Raw genomic sequence first — 16743 nt, 5'->3', positions numbered from 1 at the left:
GGTAAAGAAATGGAATAATCCAAAAAACCACCAGGACTGACTTCCATCAGGGTAGTCTCCACTAGGGCCAGTGCCAGGTGTTGGGGTTGGACCTTTGTGTCTTGTCCAGTCACCATTGTCTGTGTTGTCCTGACTGAACCTGCAGAATGGGTCGCTGTCCTGGTTAAAGTCACAGGAGGTCAGCACTACTGCTGGAGGAACATAAATGCAACACAGATAAATGTATGTAGGGGGTTAATCAGACAATAGCAATGTAATATTATTTTTCATCAAAAAATTTGTGATACATAATAAAATGCGCACAAGATTTTGTGAGGAATTGTTCGAGTCACTGACAAAATCTCTGTGGTCAATGTGATAAATAATCAGTTCATGTGAGAAGGGCTTAGTCAGTGGCCTTAAGCTTCAAAATATGATGCTCTACCTACCCCTCTAGCGGTTAGAATTTCAAAATAAGGGACATGCAGTAAAGTTTGTATTAATATATAATATACACCATTCGGTTAGACTTTCAAAATAAAGTTTGCTGATAAACACTCCACATATTATGACATATTATGACTTTTGAACTGTTATTCACTTTGTCAAATGGTTGTGGTTTCGCTAGGTTTAAGCACAAAAAGTACTTGGAAAGGTTGACGAAAAGACCATATTTTTAATTAAAATGACAACATTCAGTCTCATAACATAAGTGACGTACGCAACGTAACTCACCTCACTTCATCACAGCGCTAGGTCAGATCGCTACATCACGTCCCTATGTTATATCATTAATGTATGTTAACTTACTTATGCAACATAGCTTAGAAACAAATTACTCCTGACTCCTGATCACAAATGGAATGTGAACCCCGGTCTCCAGAGGAAAAATCCAGTGTTTGACATATCTAACCCCCTGACTTTTTTTCACATTTTATGCTACTGCACTAGAGAGGTGTTTTAAGAATTTGCGCTAAAGGGGAAATCTTCGTCAAACTTAAAAGTGTAGGCCCGCTGCCCAGGCTGCTGTATTTGATGCAGTTCTACACTTTGCCTGGTTGGTAATCCAGCTTTAAATGTAAGAGCGAAAGTGATTGTTGTGTGATATGTGTGTTTGCTGTGTGCTTGAGAAGAGAATTGTTCAGAGGGTACCATCACTGTCACACAGTGCATTCTGGGATTCTGGGACACTCTAGGATCAGTGGTTCTAAAAACTGATGGAATGATGAGTATAGGTTTGGTTCCAGAAGTGGAGGGGACACAATGAAAATGGGGTGTCTTATTAGTGCACTATATCCACAAGTGCCCCAATTTTATCAGGGGTATATTATCTTTATCCTTTTTGTGTCAGCATGGGATTGCTCTCTGGCTGGTGCTCTGGCTTCCCCCCACAGTCCAAAGACATGCAGCAACTCTATGTGTCAGCCCTGTGATGATTTGGTGTACCCGCCTTGTGCCTTATGTCCCCTGACCTCCAAAAGGCTAAACAGTTATAGATAATGGACTGACTTTCTCCACTGAAAATTACATTTGGTTTAATTGATAACCATTGATTGGAGCACCTTTTTAAGAGAACATTAAAATCAAAATATCGGTAACATTCTTTTATGATTTACAATAAATCATTTTCACATAACATGGAAACATAAGGGAAGAGTTGGAGTTGGCAGAACTGTAATCCGCACTCTCTTTAGTGTGCACAGTAGTGAACATTCTTGTGAATCAAACTCAAACTGTAGAAGTGGGAGAGACAAATATTGGAATTTGTAAAGAGAGATACATGTGACCCCACTCTTTGTGCTCAAGAAATCTAAAGCTAGAAAGGCTAGCATCTACTTGTTACCTCTAGTAACACAACATAAACAAGCTTATCTACTTATGATACTGTATCTCAGTTGGGGACTGTGTGTTAGGTCAAGTGAAAGCAACACCTAGAATTCCCCATAACAGGGGACTGTTGACATGGTGATTTTAATGCTTTGTGTGAGAATTTATGTCTTTATGCACTTTGCTGTGTGTATCTTTAGGTTGTGTTCACGATTGGCTAATGATAGTGAAGATAAGGAGCTGTAAAAAGGTAAAGTCCACATCCATCCCAAGGCCGCTGTGGTGGAGGCTATCACATGCTGTGCTACTGTCTGAGTGAAAATGCCATCTAATTTATACTTTTTTACTGTTTAATATATACTGTTCTAATTGCCATTGCCAAGTGCCATTAAATCTGTGTCTAAATGTATGAATGTGTGCTAAAGATACACAGAATTTATTGGATAATTAAAACCAACCTACCATCTTCTCTGTATGATTTCTGCGAGCTGTAAAAGAGAGAAAGACATTGGATGAACATAGGTTAAAGCTTCCTTAAACGCTTATCCGCTTGTTTTTCTTTGTAGTAAAGAAGGTAATAAGAGAAGGTATCAATATCCAATTATGATCATGGATGAATTATTAATTACTACTACTTCAAGGAACACCTCTATGGTTGTATAAGGTAGGTCCAGGATTTAATATAAAGATTAATCTAAACCACTCATTTAAACTACAGTTTACATTGTTATGCAGTTGCAGGTAAAGAGCCCCAGTCAAAGTGCAACCATTAAGCTATTATCCTATGTTAAGAGTCAGTCAACAAAAGCAAGGGTCTGTATCATCAAATTTCCAACATGCAAGTTGTGATTAGCAACATGGGAAAGTTCCCTCCTTGATTATTTTTAACAGGTCCGAAGAATCACAACAAACAATGGAACTGCGACCCATGCATGGCAAGAGCCCTGTGGCACTCATAGACTGATCTTTGTGAAACAGGACATTCCCACTATTACAGTGTGTGCAAATCACTTTTGTGAAGCGGGCCCCATTTAACTACTTAACAGTGTGACATACCCTGTAACCTGTCTGTAAAGCAGGACTAAACAAATGACAGTAAGTACAAGAACAAACAGCCATCAATTAAAGATGGCAATTAATAGATTTCACACTGAATAGCGATACAATTCCTTTAGTAAATTAAAACATTACAAACAAAGTAGTAAAACTGTAAAAAATGTAATAGGATTATTAGATTTTACATTCTGGCATCAGATAAAAAGATCATTTAGTGGAACAAAGTCCCCATGAACTCATTATTACTTAAGGCACTCTTTCAGCATGTCTCTTGGACCCAATCCATCTATATTGATTAAAGAAGTTCTACATCTAGTTAGCGCTTCACTACTGGACATGATCAATCTATCCCTATTAAAGGGGGATGTACCACAGTCCTTTGAAGTAGCTGTAATTAAACCTCCTCCTTAAAAAGCCCACACTTGATCAAGAGGTTTTAGCCAACTATAGACCAATATCTAACCTTCCCTTTTTCTCTAAGATCCTTGAGAAAACAGCTGCCAATCAGTTATTTAACTTTCGATATAACTGTAGCTTATATGAGAATTTCGAATCAGGTTTCAGAGTACCATAGCACCGAAATAGCATTGCTTAAAGTTGCCTTGCTGGTTTAAGTCATATCTATCAGAGTGATCTCAGTTAACAATGACTCCTCAATACAGCAAAGTTAGTCATGGAGTTCCACAAGGTTCTGTGCTACTTCACTCATTTTCAGTATTATGCAGATGATACACAATTATACTTATCCATTAAGTCAGACGACACTAATCAGTTAGCTAAACTTCCAGAATGCTGCTGCCTATACTGACAAGAATGAATATTAGAGATCAGATTTCTCCCATTTGAGCCTCTCTGCACTGACTTCCTGTAAAATCAAGAATAGAATTTAAAATCCTCCTCCTCACATACAAAGGCCAGGCAACATCATATATTAAGAGCTCATAGTGCCCCTTTACCCCACTAGAACACTACGTTCCCAGGATGTAGACGTACTTGTGGTTCCTAGAGTCTTTAAAGAGCTATCAAGCTCCTCTTCTGTGGAACCATCTTCCAGTTTTGGATCAGGAGTTACACACCCTCTTCATTTAAGAGTACGCTTAAAACCTAAAGCTTATAGTTAGGGCCTGCATAGGCCCTTATGCCATAGGCTTAGACTGCCAGGGGACCCCCATGATGCACAGAGCTCCTCTCTCTTCCTCTCTATCAGTCCATATTCATGTCCCATTTATGCATGTTACTAACTTCGCTTCTTCCACGTAGTCCTCTGTACTTTCTCGTCTTGCAGGTTCTCATGGATTGTGGTTGGCTCTGCTGCTATGGTCCTGCTAGACTCCTATCATCATCATCATTATTATTATTGTTATAATAATAATAATAATAATTATTATTATTATTATTAAGGATCATATTTCGACTATAGTCGTTTTACAGCTGTTAGTGTCACTAATATTCATATTTCAGTTATGTTGTAGCTTCTGTACATCTCCATGCCTACCAACCCCTTTCTGCCTCCCTCCATCTGTCTCTCCCTCTCTTCCTCTTTCTCCCTCTCTCTGCGTGTTCAAGGCACAGTCCGTGTAAAAAGTTTAAACTTGTTCAAATGTTCACACTTATTCTGCTGCCATTCCACAGTTGGCCTAAATACCACCATTTGGAACAATTAATTTATTTTTTCTCATTTACTCTTTATCAACCCACTGCTGTTAGTGGGGGAGAAAGCGGTAAAAGAGATGAGAGATAGAGTTATGTACCGGACTCCTCTAGCCAAGTGCTTGCTCATGGGGGAAATGTCGGGTCTCTGTAAATACATATATTAGAGTATGGTCTAGACCTGCATCAACTGGAAAGTGTCATGAGATAACTTTTGTTGTAAATTGGTGCTATAAAAAATAAAGATTGATTGGTTGATTGGGATTTAATAAGAATTCACACAGAACAGCATCACATCTCAACCATAAATTAGAGGTTACAAGTTTATTAACAGTTTAAGAAATAAAAATCAATATTTTTGCAAGCACCTCCTGATTGATTGAATGCACTAAACTAATCACCTGTGGAGAAATGCAGGCGGTATCCCGGAATTTAAAATTACAAGTCAAGAGTCCAACACCCTATACCCCTCAGACTTTCACACCCAAAAGAAAGTCTGAAATTAATTATATGAATCACCAGCAAAGGGGACCGCTAGATGAAAAAATCCGAGGGCCACAAATGCAAGTAAGTGCAGTAAGTGCAGTAAGTGCAGTAAAACAATTCGGAAATTATCATCTGTGTACGTCTATGTAGTTCAACAAAAAAGTGATAATAAGAATTACTATCCTGCAGTTGTATGCCTCTGCGCACCAGTCAAGTTGCTGTTCCTGAGCTATGGCGTTGAATCATGTCCAGAACATATTTTGCAGAACATTATCATATTACATTTGTGTCAAATGCTGTAGTAATTATCAAATGTATTGTTGAATAAAGGCCAATCTAATCTAATCAGTTGATCCTTCAGTGCATATAACCGTTTGTGCTAAAATGTAAGAAATCCCCTCAATACATTTCTTAGATATCGTGTTTACGTGAATAGGATGCCATTAGTTCAGAGTGACCTTAACCTTTTAACACCAAAATCTAATCAGTTTATCCTTGAGTCTTGAGATTTAAAGAAATCCCTCAACGGGTTCTTGAGATATCACGTTCACAAGACTGGGACGGACGGAGGCACAGAACCCAAAAACATAACACCTCTGGGCGTGGAGTCTTAAAAAAAGGAAACTTCTCAGTCAGAGTTTATGAGGTGCAACTGAATGTAAAATGAACTCCTTGTTCCTGTCAACAGAGGACAGAAGCAGTGTGCCCGTAAACAACACCAAAATGCAGAAGAAACTCTTAACATAGTTTTTTATTACATGAATATCTTGGAACAATCATTTACCCACCAGTGTGGCCAAGAGCCTTCTGAGATTTACTTCTAAAATATGGACCCTAGTGCATTATCTACATGGCCTGACAAGCATCTTGCTTGCTCACTGTCTTCCCTCCACTGAGGGTGGGAGGCGAAGCCTATGCGCTGGGGCTGTGCCCAATTTAGCCCCAGTCAAATTAAATCCTTAATGAGCTGCTTTTCTTGCTGGCCTAAATGCAGTAAAATTCAATTCAGCTTAAAATAAATACTGAAGACAGTCATACATTATCATCAATTGTTGAATAATACTTTCAGAAAGTTACCATGTTTCATATAAATGTCTGTTGTTGTTGTGGTTTTTGTTGTTTTTTTTTTTTTTTTTTTTTAAGTGTTGGTATGGCATAATAAAAATCAGTGATTTGATCATTTTTGGACTTTCTTATTCATTGATAGGTTATATAACTATATAGGTTAAATAACTGTCAATGATACACATTTTGACAAAAAAAAATGTTTTACTGAGGTAAAAATAACAAAAAAAGAGAGATTTGTCATTATTTCTGTAATGATTGTTTTGGAGAATGACTCACCTGTGCTGTGCCTGTCCTGCTCTGCAACCACACATCCATAATAGTAGAATTAGAAACTTTGATGTTTCCATGTTTGCAGGAGAAGAAGGCAGATGGACAGAGCAGGGGACTTTATATAGATGGCTATGATGGTTGGGGGGGGGGGGGGGGGGGGGGTGCTCAGTGGCAACAAGGGTGGATGTGTTGGGTGGGTGGTGTGGATGCCCAATTGCTGCACTACTAAAGTTGCAAAATGTGTAAATGAGTAACTGTAAGCGATAGGGACAGGGTGTGTTCTCTTTAGTTGTGAGTTTCTAGGTGTTTATCTGAGCCTGTGTGTGTGTGCTTTTTGACCTTTCAGCAGTTCATTTGCTGGGTGGGGATGCCCATCAAACAATATATGACAAATAATAAGTTGTACTGTAAGACGTTATAGAGATTATTGTGTGATAAACAGAATACTTTGACCAAATGGGCACACCCCTCCTTTTTTTTTTCTTTTTGAAACTCTCTTTGTATTGACTTACTTCAAGGTCCATACAACCAATATTGACATTTTCATAAGGCTTCATTTCCCTAACTGAAGTACTCTGTAGGTTACAGCTGTAAAAGAGAGTAAAACTACTCAGTTAGGATAAACAATACAGAGGGCACTAAGGATCAATAAAGTTAATAAAAATACAGGTGCAAAACAGGCAATTAAATACAAAATAGTAATAACAAAAATAGTAATAACAAATAACAAACTAAACTGTTGGGGTGTGCCTTTGTAATAATCCAATCACTGCACAGAAAAGGATAGCAAAAGAAAATGAGAATAAATAAATAAATTAACAGACCATAATTCACACTACATAAACAGTGGTTGTATTTATTTAATGTACATAATCCAACTGTCCCAGCTTTCAAAAAGTCCTTCTGCAGTCTAATTGAAAAAGTTATTTTTTCCATTTTAAAGATGTCACAGACAATGTCAATCTAATCATCAACTGTAGGTATACCTGGTTTTAAACACTTTCGCGTTGAACCCTTCCTGCCAGCTGCACTTATTATCTGAAATAAAAATATCTAACATGAGAGGAAACATTCTCTAACAGCAGGGCGGATTGTTGAACTGAGTGTCCACCTGGAAAACTTTTTGCAAAACCTCATGAACCTCCTGCCAGGAAGGAATCAACAATGGGCAGGACCAGAATACATAATGATTTACCTCAGAGAGGCCATACTATCTCCAGCAGCTGAAAGATTTGATATCATGACTTTTTTGAAATGATCCTAATGAGGATTTTCTTTCCATAAAGTTGAGCTTAAAGTCTTCCATTGTAACTCACATAAATTCCATTCCCATTCCTCATTGGTTATATTGCTTTTTGGTTTAAGTTCAAGACTCTATAAAGACTTTAATTACACTTTTCTCCAAGTACTTTTGTTTATTTATCTTCATAAATTGTTCCATATAATGCTGAACTTGAAGAGATTTGTAAAAAATCCTGTTATCCAATGCATGCTGCAACTTCAGATCTTGAACACTCTTCAAGGACCCTTGAGCCCCCCATCCCTTAAACCTAGCATCTAATCTATTTGGGTATGTACTGTTTTCAAAATCCCAATCGCTGCATGAAACTTGTTGAGAGGTCAACAGGCAAATCAATTTTTCCTCTACACTATTTAGCAGGGGCACCATCGCTGCATCCTGGGTTGGCAGTGTGCGGGAGTTTGCTTGCATCGTTTGACCCCTCTGTTACTGCCATACATTGGTAATTTAAACTTTATTATTCTTTGTAAACAAACACTCAATATGAATTTAATGCCTGCAGCATGTTCAAAAAAAGTTGACACATGGGCATGTGTACAAAGTGTTTGAGAACCGAGAGAACTGAGGACCCCAATTGTTCAAGTTGAAATTCTTTCCCATTCCTGCTTGATGTATAACAGCTCTGGATCTCTGTTGTTGTATTTTTTACTAATGTTCCACACATTGTAATGGGAAATTGGAGCCTGGACCAGGCAGGCAGTCTACTACCACAACAGCAAACGTTTCCAGTTTGAATTAGTCCACCTCAGATGAGCTTAGGCCCAGAGAAGTTGCCAGCATTTATGGATGCTGTTGATGTTTGGCTATCACAGGTTAATACCCTACCATGGGTATCAACTGTCATTTCATCGACGAACTGTGTTTACAAAAAATAGTCTTTTTTGATTCTGATTTTGTGTTCCCAGGTCTGTAGTAATATCCTGATTTCACTGCAGTGCTGCCTGAGGGATCGAAAGTACTAGGCATTTGATGTTGGTTTTTGGCCTTTTCAGACCTGTAGCCTATATGTTACTGTCCCGTTGTTGCTCAGTAGGTCATCTCTACCCTGGTATTACAGAACATTGGCATAACATAACATGACATAACATTTTTCCCCACTAGCCCACTTGGCCAGTAGATCAGAGTTTCAATGGCCCCTTGTATATTTTCACTGGCCCAGCAGCCAAAAAATTAAAATAACATTTTTTTTCCATAATTTTGGTGATTTATTATACGTAATATATACAACAGCGAAGTTCCCTTTAGATTTTATTTATTGATAAGTCATGTTGTTATATTACACAAATATACAAAATATAAAATTAGGCACATATTGGATCAGTAAATGAATGCGGTGTATGAATGTAGGTTTCTCCATATTTTGTGTAAAGTCTGATAGTATGGCATACACAGGCAGAAGAGAAGAGAATTTATTCAGTTTATAGAGGACATGTTAAAACATACTATACTATATACATTATTTACAGTAAAATGTGTTTTAATTTACTTACTAGAATTACTATGGACAGTGGTGACAGGAAGTGCTTTTATTTTGAAGTAACCTGTTCAGTGGTTTTGTCACTAGCTTTAGTGATGTTATAAATAGGAGATGTCGGGTGCAAAAGTCTGTTGGTTTACCTTGTTCTTTGTAAAACTGCAGCACATTTGCAAGTAAAATGTTCAGTTTGAATGACACCTGTTTGGTTATTATTCAAAGGTTCCACTAAACAACTCTCATGAGCCTCGAGCAACACTTTATCTAAGCAGACAAGAGGACAGAAACAGCACAGCCTGACGAGAAACGTGTATCAGCATAATTTTTCCTGTTCATTCACCTGTAGGCACTGTAATAAAATGCTTAGGCCATGCAGCCAAATTATAGGCTAATGGTAAGGAAAACCCTGATCTTCTCATATGTGCTCACTCACCCAGGGGGGCCAATTATTACCCAATCAACTTGCCCTGCATAAGCGTTCACTGGCCCCGGGTCATCGGGCCATGGGTTATGTCAGACCCTGACTGGTACCTGTTAGTTAAAAGCAATCAGTCAATCTTTAACCTTTACAACACCGACAAAATAAATTATTTTTAAACTCACACATTGTTCCTTATCCTCTAACTTCAGATGAATAGATGGATAGACAGACAGACAGACAGACAGACCTGATCTTTGTAATATTTTGGTGTGGCATGAAATCAGAGATCTGTGAGGAGGATATGGATAGAAGCCATAGTTATAAAGTCATTATCCCTCCATCTACAAGAGTCACACCTAGACACACCAAACTTAGTAACCAATTTATCTCAACTATTAAAACTCTATCGTCACGCATTTCAGGAACAGGTGAGAGGTGGAGGAAGAAGTCAGCAGATTTTACAGTACAGACAAAAAGGGACAGATGAGAGGTGAGCTCATATACAGTAGGTCTTAGGAGCCATCTTGTACCAGAGTATCATCAAGCCCATCCTACTGTACTGTTCCACCTGCTTCTTCAATATGCTATCTGTTAAAATCTGGGCCAAACTCACATGCATAACCAACACAACTGCCAGGATAATTGGTGTCCCCACACCCAACCTTACAGTTCTGAATAATATGGCCATTACATGCATTAGGACTTCAATAGAACAGGACATCACACATCCACTCAACACCCACTTTACCCTACTGCCTTCAGGGTGGAGGTACAGAGTATTAAGGTGCAGAAGAGCTTGCTTTGGGAAAAGCCTGATCCCCTCAGCTGTAACTGCCCTAAATAAAAGGGTCTCGCTGAACAGACCTGAGTGTGGTTTTGTAACTGCTGTTTGGTACTGTGTTTTTTTTATGGTGTGTTGTTGAATGTACTGATTTGTATACTCTCTGTTGTATGTGCTGTCGTATGGGTACGGTGCTGTGAAAAAGAATTTCCCCATGGGACGATAAAGTCTAAGTCTAGTCTAAGTCTGAGGCTATCATAGTGAAGAACCAGACATTCTCAGACAGGCTGCTACTAATGCATCTGTCTCCTGTTCCAGGAATTTGGAAGACTTAGATAGGATTCTCCCTCTGAATAACCAAAGAATAGGGGAAGATGGAGACAACATCAAAGGGACAGGGTGCAATAAGCTTTCGTAAGGCCCTCACATGGCTTGAAAAGTAATTGGAACTGATATAAATTGAAAAAGTACGTAATACTGCTCAGCTGTGTGAAATTATCCTCCGTGTTAAATGAGTGTTTTCCTGGAACTAACAGTAACTATTACTTTTGGTGTTTAGTACACTGGTGCATTAATGACAAGACAAGACAAGACATACTTTAAAGTCCCTCCTGGACTTTGTAAGTGACCTCCCACTCACTGGCTCATTTGGCCTTTCCTACCCATGAAATCACCACAATCTCATTACCTGGTCAAGTAAGCAAAAACAAACATCTTTTCAACAGAAAAAAGATCACTGGGAACTGTGTCCAGCAATGTTTGAGGATAGACTGTTGGAAAGAATGTCGTCATTGTAAAATCCATCATGCTGAGACTACAATGACGCACAAAAACAGAATCCTTGGAGAGAGATGGCAGCTGTTGGTGCAGCCAGGAGGAGAATATGAAAGATGGCTTCTCACCCCACCTTCCAGTGTCAACAATTAGAAGAGCTAGAAAACACTTAGACATGATCAGAGGACATGTCTTATGGGCCCTGATGCACCACACTGACAACTGGCTGTTGGCCAATTTCTCTTTGAGAAACCGGTTTTCAAGCACATCGAAGAAATCTAGCCAGGACCCTCATTGGGATGGAGGATGCCATATCTACTGCTCCTCACTCACCCCTAGATTCCACCAGATACATGTCCAGTCCGGCTCCACTCCGTCACAGCTCCGCCAAGGCAGTGGAGCTGATAGGTTTCACTCTAGTCTATGTGTTAACTGCCACTGCCTCCGCTGCGTTGCAGGACTTCTATTTCTGCCGGATGCTGGAGCATGACGCAGCTATTCAGCTGAATTCAGCACAGAGCAGTGTTTTTTTGGGCAGAAACGCACTTGCTGTGCGCTTGGGAGGGCTGGGATGAAGCGCTTGAGCTCAAACAGAAAAAAACGCTGCACATGTGTCTAGTATCTATAACAATTATATCTTTGTAGTGGCTGCTGTATGATCAAAACTGCCTCTTTGGTGTTTACTTGCCTATCTGTTTGTTTTCTATTTAACATAATATTTACCATGAGCACCGAATGGACGGTGCTTGCCCTCATACTTGCTATGACAACGAGCTTAATGCTGATGCATGACACGATTCGTAAGAGACAAAAATATGGTGAATATCATCGCCTTGTCTAGCAGTTACTGTTGGATGGAGCCCAATTCCCAGCCTATTTTAAGCTAACCAAGGAACAATTTGAATTACTGCTTCAGAATGTTGCTGGGACTATCTCCAGAGCACAGACAACATTCTGGGTAGCATCATTAACCTTTGACCAACAATGGGCCTATACCACCTACTGGATGAATTTGGTTTGACCTTATTTTTTCAGTCTATGGGTTAGAACTTATAATGTGCATGTTGCTATTAGTTGTTACTTCTCATTTAACACTTTGCTGGAAAAAATGCTAATTTTGCTACATTATTAATAAGTACACACTTTAATATCCCCTTTTATTAAGTATGACTGGGATATATTTTATCAGTAGTGAAAACATTTTGGAATGCACAAAATATATTATCCAACCTACTGAGAAGTAAATTGATTTTTTTTCTCTGGTAGTAAGAATTCAACAACTGATTAGATAAAAATAAAAGCGAGATTCAGCTACCGGGTGTGGTATTGCACTGTTGGACATATAGTGAAGGATGGCTGTGAAGCAATATGGAGCTACCGTCTGACCACATGCCTGTACCCAAGTAGGAAGACTGGCAGAGGATTGCTCAGAATTTCCAGTACCCTCTGGCCTTTCTGAACTGCCTCAGTGCAACTGATGGGAATTACACCATCATCCATCCCACCTTGGAGCAGTTCCCTTTTCTTTAATTGTAGCGGAGCCTTATCAATTGTTCTCCTCGCCATGGTGGATGCCCACTACCACTATCTATGTGGGAGAATGTGGGAGAAACACTGATGGAGGAATGCTGCATGCCTGGGCCCTGTCCTCTATGTCTTTGTGGCTGATGAGGCCTTCCCTCTCAGAAGAGACATGTTCAACTTTAGGCTTTCTCATGCCAGGAGAGTGGTTGAATGCTCCTTTGGCATCATGGAGGCTGTATCCCAGGGTGCTTGGTGTCACTCCGGAGGTGGCAGAGAAGATTGTGAAAGCCACAGTCTGCTCCACAACTTTATGAGGTGGGAAGATGGTCGGTCTATGCCAGTGCCAGCAGAGCCAATCATTGGTGCCAAGGACATCAGACAGGTTGGAAGCAGCAATGCGACCTGAGAGGCCATTGCTGTCAGGAGATTATATTCTCGCTACTTCTCATCGACAGAACAGGTGCCATGGCAGAACTGAAACATCTGAGAACCTCCGTCCTGCCTATCCTCCTTCAATTACAGACTTTCTGTGCTTCCCACAGTTCAATGATTAATATACCATCAATGCAAATAGTTGTAAAAGCAGTAGTTACAGTAGCAGTCAAAGATGTAGTAGTTGTTATAGTAGAAGTGGTAGTAGTAGCAGTAGTTTTCTAGGTACTGTGGCGTTGCTAAAGCTGAGCTAAGTCAGCTGTAATGTTAACACATGTGAAGATCATAAGATAGCAGTCTTATTTTGACCAGCTGTATTCTTGCTCTGCTGTCAGTTATTCATTGCATTTATTTGTAACAGCTGACATTAAATTGCAATTGTCTACCAAATATTGTCATTCAATGAATTATATTGTAACAACTTGGCATTACGGTAATGAGACTGTTATGTAACTTGGCTATACGTTTTTGAGGACATTACAAGGTTTATGACGTGTGTCTCACTGTAGCAGTGACAGTTAGATATTGTGTACAATCAGTAAACCATGAAATTCTTGCTCCAGGCATGAACAAGGAGCAGCTCTGGCTTCTATCCTCATGAAGAAACGACCAGACCTGCAGAGCTAGATGATCCTACATATACAAAGGGCTTTTCAAAAAACATTCAAAACACTGCAGTGTTCGCACTATATATATCTGATTCTGATCACATCACTGTTCACACTGTATAAAAAACACAGTACGGACATGTTCTAATAAAAACAATGTGTCTTAACTGAACTAACTGCCCTGCTACATCTTTGTCTTTTTAGATCCCGAATTCCAGTCCAGCCACCCAGTGATGAATTATCACCCTGCCCTTTACTCTCATCTGCAGCTGGTCTCACCAACAAGCCCCCCCAGAGGACATCTGTCTCTGTACATTACATCAGCTGACATCCATGACCATCATCCCATGACATAATCTCTATACTGTGAACATTTGCACATCCCACGATGAAGAGGTTTGCACAAAACTGTACGGCTTTGTGAATCTAAAACATACACTTGCAATTATATTTGTTATAGTATTTCCTTTTATTTTTATTATAATGTTGCATTGTATATTTATGTTCTTGACTGTTTCAATAATTAGCCTTCATTTATTATGAACCAGACACAAAGGCAAATTCCTTCCTCTAAAAAGTGTGAAAAAAAAGAAAAGTGGTATTTTAGTGTCCACTATTGCGCTGATATTTTTGTAAAATTTGTAATAAATGGCAAAACATGAAAGGCTGTTTGTGTTGACAATAACTTGCTGGTGCTGGTAGGTTGCAGTGGTTGTTTAGTATGACTGCTTCCATGGACCTGTGTTTGTTACACCAATAGAATGAGCTGTTCTCAGAATTTAGTATCAATGTATACCTCCAAGTTTTATTTAGCAATTATTGTTCAACAAAAGAGTGTAACTGAGCAATGGTGAATATATGGGTACATAAACATATACATAGTAGTATTTATTTTGGTCTTTACAATTTTAACAACATGCCATAATGAATTTGCATAGAAACTAAATATATAAGATAATTGGCAAAAAGGGTTTGAACTAAATCTTGAGAAAGGGGGAAATACTTCCTCCCGTTTGGTTGAAGCAGGTGGCTGGTAATTAAAAATGCATATCAAGCGTGGCTGCTGCATCGCGTGATCTAGAGATTCAACGTCTCGCCTATTCTCACCACGACACGTGCACGGTTCTCAGCAAAAATTGACCTGAAAACAACCTGTAGACAGTCATATAGACATCATAACAGCAATTCAGTACAGTTTTAATGTCTGTATGTGTAGAATATGTCACAGACATGAAGAATATACACACAACAGGTGAAGGGCTTTCTTTCCTGTGCATTCTCTTTCTGTCACTTTCCCTTTCTCTCCCCCGCTCCCTCTCATTCCCCATCTGGCTTTTATTGCTCTTTCAGCGGGATAAAGGAAAATCACATTTATCAGTAATTATCAAAGTCAAACTCCATGTAAACAGATAGGGCAAGCAGGAGAAGCAAGGACGCAGCCGCCACGCAGCCTGTGCGAAAACACAAGTGAGTGAGCCACAGCAGCTCAGTAATGCAGCCACCACGCAGTAAACAGGCATCCTGTGTGTCCACCCTGTTGGTAGTTGTAAGAAGTAGTAGTAGTAGTAGTTGTGTAGTAGATAGAACTATGCACATACAAATCAGTTGTTAATTGATGGTATTTTTCATACCTTCACCATTAACGGAAAAGCTTTGAGACACGTAAACAAATGACTGGTTGACAGATAATTCAGTTTGAAGATAAAACTAGAGGAATTAAATGACAGACAAACACATTTATAGCGACCAGTGACTTAAAAAAATGGGGAGGAAGGAGGAAAACCAATCCTCCATGACATGTAATTTTACACTATAGCTAGACAATTATGGATGGATAAATTTAAATGTGGTAATGTTTTATTAAAACATTTGGTGATGTTTGATTAAAACAGCCCAAAACATCACTGGTACCCATATACAGAGTGTCATGGTGCTACTGTGGCAGTCAGGTTGTTTTTCTGTCCCCTATCTGCCTTTTCCCCCTCCCTTCTCCCTTCCCTGTGTGTGTGTCTGTGGGCGTGGCGGCGGTGTCTGCTGCAGCAGAGAAGCGCACCTGTCTCTCATCATCCTCTGCCGCCAGATTATTCCATCCCGTATGGTGACTATTCAGTGCCGCTCGTTATTGTATCTAGATTGCTCTAAGTATTTTGTGTTTCTGTGATTGCTTTGTGCTTATGCTCGTGGCTTTGTTGGCTCCTCTGCAGAACCTCCAGCGCCTTTACGCTCTGCTTCCTGCTCGCCCGCTCTCCTGAGTTTCTCCATGCCGGCTCCAGTGAACCCTGCCAACTGCCTACCTGCCTGCCTGCCAGCCTGCCAGCCTGGCCAACTCATCTACGTTTCCCTCAAGAAGAACTCGTTTATACAATAAATCCTTTACAGACTCACTTCCTGTCTCCGATTTTTGCATTTGGGTCCTAAGAAAAACCCCACCATAACACAGAGCATCAGCGACATCGGTGAGGTGAGATGTCTGCACAGAGCCCAAAGGATACTAAAAGACGACATCCACCCCAGCCACAGTCTGTTCACCCTGCTGCCATCTGGCAAAAGATACAGAAGTTTCCGCTGCCATACCACCAGCCTACAGAGCAGCTTTACTTCCCAGGCTGTGAGATTCCTGAACTAATCCCCAACACTCCATTGTCTAAAATAGATGTAGAAAGACTCAAGGACTCAATCATTATTTTGTTTTTTAAACCCTGGTTTAAAAAATGACAATAAATTTACCTTGTACCTTGAATCACTCTGACCACCTGTTCAGCTAAGCAAACCAGTGCACAAGAAGAGAAACAGAAAAAGGAGTCTGTTGAGCCACTGTAGTGTCCATGATTTCTAACATTTTGTGTGGTTGCTCATTTTTCTCCTCTGCATCTTTGTCAGTGCCATTTCCAAGATTAGAAATGGAAGTTATGTGACAAATGGCTACTTTGTCATGACAAGCTTGTATATCTGCTGTCATGAGTCTTCCAGTTTGCTTTTTTAAATGACAATGCCAACTGATGGTATGGAGAGGTATGTCCTCTCACTCAGGCACAGAACATGCGAGCTAGCTGACTGCTGGCTGTAGTCTTTGTGGTGTGGGTGCAGCTTTTA

The 16743-nt window shown here is 39.8% G+C and overlaps 1 protein-coding gene across 1 annotated transcript in view; it reads right to left on the bottom strand.

Annotated features, from left to right (window-relative positions):
• The window catches only part of zanl (zonadhesin, like), a 120129-nt gene extending 104217 nt beyond the window's left edge, over positions 1 to 15912 (bottom strand). Inside the window, exons 1-2 of the mRNA XM_073474660.1 lie at positions 15858 to 15912; positions 42 to 191 (exon numbers count right to left, since the gene is read on the bottom strand). Coding sequence (XP_073330761.1) covers positions 42 to 191; positions 15858 to 15912 — 205 coding nt within the window. The remainder of the gene's footprint in view (positions 1 to 41; positions 192 to 15857) is intronic.
• Positions 15913 to 16743: the final 831 nt, after the last annotated feature.

The sequence above is a fragment of the Pagrus major genome, chromosome 10, assembly GCF_040436345.1.
Source record: "Pagrus major chromosome 10, Pma_NU_1.0".
Taxonomy (NCBI): domain Eukaryota; kingdom Metazoa; phylum Chordata; class Actinopteri; order Spariformes; family Sparidae; genus Pagrus; species Pagrus major.
Note: the sequence above shows the minus strand (reverse complement) of the source record. Positions and strands in the feature narration are given on the sequence as shown.